Genomic DNA, 8,945 nt, shown 5'->3' on the forward strand with positions numbered 1-8,945 from the left:
AAACAGGCAAATTAAAAGGCATTAGTTCATTTTACCTCCAGCAAAACTTCCTAAACCTGGAAGATTAAGCATCAGAATACTAAATGGGCCTCTACCAAGCCTGTAGAAAAAGCAGAAGCAGAAACACTTCCTGCTTGCAAATGTAGCTTCTATGAGCCAATATCTAGCAAACTTTCCACAAAGCAGTCCTGAGACAAGAGAACCAACACAGTAGCCAAGGGTAGCCTTAAGTATCCAGATGGGTTTGCCCTTTACCCCTTGAGGGATGGCTGGACTTACACATCTCTGTACTCCTTGAGGACTCTGTTTGTATAAAATGTGGCAGCATCATTCATTTCTTTCACATAAGGACCAGGCTTGGGAGCCTAGAGAAAGAGAAGGTGTCAGTGAATAAGAGCCTTTCTAGCCTTATCTCCTTACCTTTTTCATCCTATCCTTTCCCTCCCATGGAAGATACGCTGCTCACCATTGCCACCCAACCCAGGGCCTGGATACTTTCGCTGACAGCTGACAGGTGATTGAACAACTTGCTGCCTCGGTTCTTCTCCCGCAAGGTTATCACTTCTTGGATTTGCTCTGAGATGGGTGCCAACAAATCAGAAAGCTTATCCTAGAAAAAGATGTAGGAAAAGATTCAAGTTAGAGTCTTTTCACAAAAAGCTTTGTATGTTGGTCAACTCTGATCCTGAAGGCAAGAATTCTTTATGGATGCAATGAGCATCCAAATAAACTTTGTATTCATCTTATACAGATTCACATGGCTAAAATGCTGCTCATCATCTCTCTCCTCATAGAATTCCAACTCCTCAGGCTGGATTTTGTGGTTCTTCATGATTAGGACCCACACTCCAGCTATACCACAAAATTCTACCATTTCAGCCACTTGTTTCTTTTCTGTCCCACTAATAGGAGATACTAGTTCATTTCTAGGCCTTTACTCATGATGGGCTCTTCTTTTTCCATTTATCCAAATGTTCTTCATAATTCATGAGGAACAGCCCTCCAAATCCAGCCACACTACAGCATTTATTGTCAGCATAACCAATTGTGGCACATTATCACACACTAGGCTCAAACTATTAATGGACCCAAGTAAATGTTTTTCTTTCTCATTAATTCTTAAAAGACAAGGGCTTTGTCTTAGCCCTATTTTATAATCCTTATAACCTTCAACACATTGCAAACCACACAGCAGCTGCTGAATAGAGATCTGATGAATCGAATGCAATTAGGGGGCTTGGCATCTGAGCACAGGCAGCTTAGCAAAAGGGATGGATCTTGTTTCTGTGTTTTTATCCTTCCTCCAAAGCTCAGTTTCCTGAGCATCTCAATTCTCAGCTCTTAGCATGGAAACAGTCTAAAGCAGGCATCGGCAAACATTCTGTAAAGAGCCAGAGAGTAAATATTTCAGGCTCTAAAGACCATACAGTCTCTGTTGCAATTTCTTAACTCTGCCATTGTAGTGCATAAAGCAACAATAGATGAAATTTAAAAGAATGAACATAGCTTTACTGCAAAACCAACCAACCAACCAACCAACCCACCCTTCATTTACAAAATAGGTAGCAGGTCAGATTTGGCGGGCAGACTATCCGAATTGGCTTGCAGGCTATAGTTTGCCAATCCCTAGACTAAAGCAAGGGAAATATAATAGTGTCTTAGGTGTTTGATTTGTTTTGGGGAAAAGGTTTAGAAGAAATGCTTTAACCATTCAAGACAGATTAAGAATTGATGTCTAATATATTTAACATCATCTTATGCTATTTTTACATTATTTAGGCATGCTTAGAGTCCAAAGGTTTTAATACAGCATTAGCAGGAAGACTCATCTTATTATTACCCTTCTGCCTAGGGAAGCCAAATGCAAAAAAAAGAAACAAAACTAAAATCTTGTGCTCGGGGAAAAAAATCTAAATTTTCTCTAGTTCATTTCACACCCTGGCAGCATAAAATTCTGAGGTAGAGTTAAAGGGAGATTTGTTCAACCACTGAAGGATGAAGGGAGAAGCAGTACTTTAGAAGTTTTAGGATCTCCACAGCAGCATGGTTAAAGCCTACTCACAGTGAAGCAAAAGAACCACTCTGTGACCCAAAGGGCTTAGGGGACAATGTGACAAATTTAGCCTCCAATTTCTCTATTAAGAGAAGCAGCACAGTCTCACAAGTAATTACAGTCCTAAGTAAAATGACAGAAGAAAGGCCAGTAGAGCCCAATAAATACTCAGTGGCATATTCCTATGGCACTTTAAGTCTGACTCTACTTCTGGAACTTGGTGTGACTGTACATGAGCCTGGTAGGTCGATTTTAGCACACTGTGATAGCCTAGCAGAAACCTCCCAACTTGTCCTGAGCATCAAACCAAAACAAAATCAACCAGTAGTGAACTTACAGCTGCTGGCTGCTGGCACTGAGAGGCTGTAACCAAGAGAGCTTGCTCTAACTTTAGACCTTTGTAGACCATCTCCGCCTGCCGGAAAGAAAAAGAATCAGCTATCGATGATGACACATTACAACTGGAGAGGTCTTGAAAAGAATAACCTAGTGGTAGCAAATAACCAAGTGGTAGCAACCCACACACTTTCCCCAGGCATTCCAGAGTCTAAGGACTGATCGTAGAATTACAGAGACCACTGTTCCTGCTGGAACTGATCAGGGATACGTATCTAGGAAATGAGGTTAATCAGAGCAAGCCTTAGATGAGGTCAAGTTAGCAATTGCACATGCAATGGATATAAAGTGTACTCCTGCCCCTCATCACCAAAGAAAACCTCTTTTCTCAAAAAAATAAAGATAGGAAAAAAGACAAAGGCCTAAATTTATGCCTAAAATTCTCAAGGTATTCACTTCATTAGGTTAAAGCTATTAAACAAATGTTGAATCATGATCCATTCTCAGGTAATTAATCAAATCAACTTAATGAGCCATAACCAGCACTTTATTAAGTGAAATAGAACAGAAAATTAAAAAAGAGTGCAGTACATCAGCATGAAATTACTTCCAAACAAAAAGTTTTTAAAAAGTTCAATACAACTAGTATAAGCATTATTTTGTAAAACTTATCTCAGTTATAAATACGGATTTTCTTACTGAAGGTCCTGGTCAAAAAAGTTTAAGAAGTATGAGGCTATAAAATACAAAAGTTCAAATAAGGTAATCTATTTTTTCTGCATGTATATTTTTAAAATATAAAAGTGATACAAGTTAAAAATTTTTTTCAAATGTTAGACTGTATAAAGTAAAAACGCAAACCCCCACACTCCTATTTAAGTCTCGGTCCCACACTCGAGAGCTAACACTATTGCCAACAGATGGTATCTAGGAGACTCAAAATATATCTTCTAAGGATCAGGCAACCACCCTTGTCGAAGGGTCAGCAAGATCCTTAAACATGGTTACTGTTTACAAAGGATCACTCCGATAACTAGCAGGAAGACTCTGCCCAAAGAGAGAGACCAAATATGTATATGAGTGTGGGGTGGTGGTGATGACGTGGGTGGCAGTACGTGAAGGGAAGTGGGTGGAGAGGCAGCAGCACATCTGAAGGGAGGTGGGTGGAACCACCTGTCATTGCCTACTTCATATTCTTGCTGTGGGCTAAGTGTGAAAATAACTCATATTAGCATAAGAAATAGCTATCAAGTATAGTTTTATAAATGCTAAGTCACGATAATGACTCTTTTGAATAAGCCACCCTGGGCTTGATTATATAACATGCTGGGATGAGACTGGTAGCATGTTCTCACCACAAAGAGGAACCAAGCCACATTTTATGCACCAAGCAAGTTATCTGTATAAAAGAAGCCCACGCAGAATATGTGATAAAAGCAAGGGGCCTGGAAAAATCTAAGGAACCATTTACAGTGCCTGGACTCAATACCAGGCAGGAGTTAGCTGGAAAGGAGCTAAGAGTCTCTTAAACCAAGGACAAGAAGGATTTGAAGAAAATGGGAGAAAGAGGGAAAAACATCCTTACATGTTTCTGCACATCTCCTCCAATCTCTTTACTAATCTTCAGGTACTCTGCCACGGAACCAGCAAGCAGTGAGTCAAATGCTTGCACATAAGGAACTGTTCCTGATGAAGATAGGCACACCACAAAGAATCAGTCGTGCATCAGAAAGATTAATTGTTAAAAAGCACTTCCATATAAAGTGGAGAGTCAAGGCTATACAGTAAACAGAATACTAGAACATGGGTCAGGAAATCTAAACCTAGGATCTAGTTCCAATACCACCACTAACTGGTTGTATAACCCTGACTAAGCCCCTTTTCCTCTTTGAGCTTAATTTTCTTTATCTATAAAATGAAAATCAACAAAACGATCCCCCAAGGTTCCTTTTAGCTCTAACATTCGATTGGTGCATATGCAAAATGACCAATATGCCAATCATCTGAAGACAGAAAATTTTATGATCACTTGTCATTTGACTTGTACTGGCGTCATTCTGCTAAAGAAAGAACAGGAAATAGCACACAAGCAGGAAGTTCTTGCATTAAAATAACTTAACCACAGGCCTCCTTGCACAAGTCACTTCCTCTGTTCACAGCAATACGAATTACAAGCTATGAACTTTCTAGATTAAGTGTTTTGGGAAGCTGGCTCCAAAGGAGAGAATACACTGCGAGAGAAAAATTTCAGGCCAAGACACTGAGTCTTCAATGTATATTACTTACCTTTTGTATCACGGTCTCCGTACCCACAGTGCATGTCAGAGGCATGGGATACTGCCTCCAGGCGGCCCACTACTCTCTCCAATCTTTCTACCAGATTTTGCATGTCAGCCATAATGCACCACCTGCTGAAACAGATCAAATGTCATTTGTTGTATTAATATTACATAGTACCTAAGGAGAGAAGACAATAGGGAGTGAAGAGATGCCAATTCTGAGGGAAAGAATCATTTAATAATAAAATGAGATGGAAAAATAGTCTAGCATATTTGCAAAATCATAAAGACCTCAATAAGCAAGAGAACTACCCAACAGAAGGTGTTCACTGAAAGCAAATGTTCACTTATTCAAATACTGAATATTTACAATACCATGAAATATCGTAATTTAGAATTTACAAAGTAGAGTCACATATATTATCTTAGTTTGTGCCTTCCAACAGCTATTCAGGGATGGAAAGATCATTAATTATCATGCTCTTAAGATAGAAAACTTAAGTTCAGTGTCCTTTCCTACAACATTCTGCTGTCTGCATATAAATGCCCAAACCAAGATAAATAGGATACTTAGCATGCCATGCCTTCAATATCTTAGTCTGATACAGGGGGCTTGACATGTACAACTATAAAACAAATAGAAAAAAAAAAAATAAGGTGATCTAAGATAGGATAATACAGGATTTCAGAAAGGGGAAGAACATATGCTTGGAAGGATCAGATAAGGATAGCATAGAGAAGCTGCCATTTGAGCCAGGCTTCAAATAAGGATGGAGAAGGATCTGGATATGCGGTAGAGAAGAACAGACACATTCAGAAGAGCTTTTACAGATCTTTCACTAATTTATCTGAACTAGCTTCATTCAGTGTCTAATACCCTAAAGAAAGTAAGCTTCACCAGAGCAGTGACCTTCTCTGCTTTGTTCCCTATTATACTCTACCATCTAGACCACTACCTGACAGGTAGAAGACATTCAATAAATACTTATGAAGCTGAATGTCAATTGTAATCGAAAAATTTTTTAAAAATTTAAATAAGTAAATATATATATATGAAGTTAACCTGAAATATAGCATCCCAAAACTCCAAAGGGACAAGTGTTCTGAAAGCTGCCCATTCTATACACATAAATAAGTATTAAATGTTATCGATATATAGCTATTTAAAATGCTTGAGACCATAAGTGAGCTCATAAAAATCAGTGAAATTTCAATCAAAGCCTTGACTTGGGAGAGATACCATTTCAAAGCATTAATTAGTTCAGGTAACTGAAGGAGAATGAACTCAACTCCCTTGAACCTGCTTAAAATGACCATTGCAAAGATGACATCATGCCAGCATATCTCAACTCAACACATTGTTGTCCCTGTGGAAGAGATAAGCAGCTCACAAGATAAAGGATCCCTGTCCATTCTTTTCGGTGTATGGGCTCTTGTCTCTCTGGGCCCAGTGACTTGCCAGAGAATGTTATTTAAAAGAGAATCAAAGGAAAAAAGGAGAATGTAAACTAAGAAAACCTTGGCCTGAAGACGTAGCAGCAGCCTCTAAGTCTCTGCTCTACTCACAAATAAGGCAGACTAGAAACAGCCAATATATTCTCCCTTATGTTATGCTACCATCACCCGAGTCCCTGAATTACTGCCCATTCTGGGTACTGTTCCGGGACAAACTCACATATAATTCACCACACTCAATAAATCCCAGGGGAAAAGGCAGCAAATGCAATAAGTTCCCAAGCTATCTTCCATTAATAGATACCACCAGTTCTGTTATAAAACATGTTCCTTCATACAAAATGAGTGCTACAGGTTGAGACCAGTGTTAACGTGGAAACACAGTACAAGTATCTCAAAAGATTGCTGGGGTTGGTGAACACTTACCAATCTTAACATCTTAATACAGTTTCATGGGATTTGGTTCCTTTTTTCTATTTCACTTGTAAGCTTTCACTGCTAAACAAAAGCTATAGTTCTGCTGTCTAACTTAAGCAGAATGAAAAGGGACATCACAGCTATGATTTATAGCTAACCTCATTCTACCATTAACCAAATATAGAACAGTAGCTAGTTGTTTGTTGTTGTTGTTGTTGTTGTTGTTGTCGGTGGTGGTGGGATGAAATGTGAGATGTTAAGCAAAAGAATGTCCAGAATTGAAGACACCAAAAGCCACACCTTGTCTCATTGTCTATGCACACATATTCACATTCTTTAGGTGGTCATGTCCACTCTCAAGCCTTCCATTACTATATCACAGTACCATCCAGCCAGTGGTACCACCACAACCACTATAGACTAACAACTCCCAAAGCAGTACATCCAGTTCAGGCCATTCTGGGATTCTGGATTTTAGATCTAGCTTCCACCTAGCCATGTCTACCTGGATGTCTCAAAGGCAACTCAAACTGAAATATCCAAAACAGAACTCATCATCTTCCCACTCCACCACCTCAGTAATCCAGTATTACCATCAATCACCTGACTGACCAAGATAGTAACCTGGTAACTGCTAGGTTAACAGCATGGTCTTCATAGAAGTCTGACAGATTGGAGGTTTGAACAATAGCATTCCTTAGCTCTGTGACTATGAGTGTTAACAAACTTCCTGAGCCTCATCCTCATGTAAAGCAGACAATAGTACAAAATCCAAAGGGCTGGAACTGGTCCTGCTTTATCTCTCAACACTCCCCCAGTTTTATCTCTTGCCACACCTTACCTCAGCACACTATAGCAATCCAGGACTATGTGCACATTCCAGAAACAATCATGCTTTTTCTCACTTCTGAGCCTTTACAATGCTATCCTCTTTGGTTGGTTGCTTTCTCTTCCCAAATCTGTCCCATCTTAGAACTCCTGATGCCTTTTAAGACTCAACTAAAATATTGCCTGCTCCAGAAAGCATTTCCAGTTTGGTATGCTTGTCCTTCTCAATCTGCCCCCTTCTCCATTAAGTCTCAGCTAAGGAATCACTCCCCAAGAAGCATGTCCAGTATGTGCTCTCACAATGTCATGCACTTTCCTCTACCACACATTTATGATTTTAAATCATTTACTTAATAGTCAACAGGCAATTAGCCACCCTAGGGCAGGGACTGTATCTTTGTAATTTCAGGACTATAAATGTAGTAGGCACTATAAATACAGTAGGTTGGTAAGAGTTCCTGAAAAAAAAAAAAAAAAAATAGTAAAGCCCTCTCTCCCCTCAACACAAGCCTGGATATCTCCTCTCTCTGATGAATCTGGGGAGAAGTGTATTTTTCTACTTCTTTCTTTTTTGCTTGTCTATTTGCAGGATCTTACAAACACTTCCATTTTTCAAATAAATGCTGCTTTCTTGGGCACAAATCACACTGACATAGAGATCTTTAAACCAAGTACCATAAGGAAAATAAAATAAGCTTGTTTATTAGATTATATAACATTAATTTAAAATAATACTCCTTTTTAGCTTTAAGTGCTTTACAGCACCAATCTATTGCTCCTTTTGAGACTTAAAAAACTTCTGTGAGTTATGTTATGAAGACACTAAACTCCATTTTTAGAATGAAAAAGTCGAAAGAAAGTTTAAAAAGCTTGCCAGATATCAAATAGCCAGCAGGTAGAGACCCTAGGCCTGGAGCACAAATTTTCTGAATCCTAGTCTGAGGCTCTTCCTACCACTCCACATGTCTTTCAAGCGATTAAGTGACTATGTGGTTCATCAGAGCATACAGCACCCAGTGTTTGCTGAGCACAGCACTGTGGATTCAAAGCCTCTTTATGGTGTCTTTAGTAATATTATTATTAGCAGCTCTCAATTTTCTTCATGGAGGCCAATATTTTTTCACATTCAGGCTAGATGACACATGTTTAGAAGGCAAATGTTTAAAACAAGGGTTTTCTTCAAGTACAGAAATGCCAGAGTGGAAAATGCTGCCTAATCTTGTTCTTTGCTATTTCTGATAACAAGAGCCAAGAACTATGTGTACATGTCCATAAATGAACATACAGATTCCCAACTATTTAAGCATTCATTATAAAGTTTCAGAAAGAGAGGTGTTCCTAATTACACAAATCTAAATAAAATTAGGATTCAGGAGATTAAGGTTTGAGTCCCAACTCTGCCACATATTTACTGTATAACTTTAGGGCAGTCATTTAATGGATCCTCATCTAGCACGCAGAGATATAAGGATCAAAGGAGTACATTTTATAGATGAGTAGTCACTTTGGGAGCCTTAAAATACAGTTCAAATGTAAAATGTTACCACTGCACACTGTATGCTAGAATATAGACCCTC

At 38.9% G+C, this 8,945-nt stretch overlaps 1 protein-coding gene across 1 annotated transcript in view; it reads right to left on the reverse strand.

Moving 5' to 3' along the window:
- The window catches only part of CAP1 (cyclase associated actin cytoskeleton regulatory protein 1), a 22,550-nt gene that overhangs the window by 6,460 nt on the left and 7,145 nt on the right, over window positions 1-8,945 (reverse strand). Inside the window, exons 2-6 of the mRNA XM_023522008.1 lie at window positions 4,676-4,797; window positions 3,975-4,075; window positions 2,391-2,468; window positions 467-610; window positions 280-365 (exon numbers count right to left, since the gene is read on the reverse strand). Coding sequence (XP_023377776.1) covers window positions 280-365; window positions 467-610; window positions 2,391-2,468; window positions 3,975-4,075; window positions 4,676-4,787 — 521 coding nt within the window. The 5' untranslated portion in view covers window positions 4,788-4,797. The remainder of the gene's footprint in view (window positions 1-279; window positions 366-466; window positions 611-2,390; window positions 2,469-3,974; window positions 4,076-4,675; window positions 4,798-8,945) is intronic.

This window comes from Pteropus vampyrus, unplaced genomic scaffold (assembly GCF_000151845.1).
Source record: "Pteropus vampyrus isolate Shadow unplaced genomic scaffold, Pvam_2.0 Scaffold326, whole genome shotgun sequence".
Lineage (NCBI taxonomy): Eukaryota > Metazoa > Chordata > Mammalia > Chiroptera > Pteropodidae > Pteropus > Pteropus vampyrus.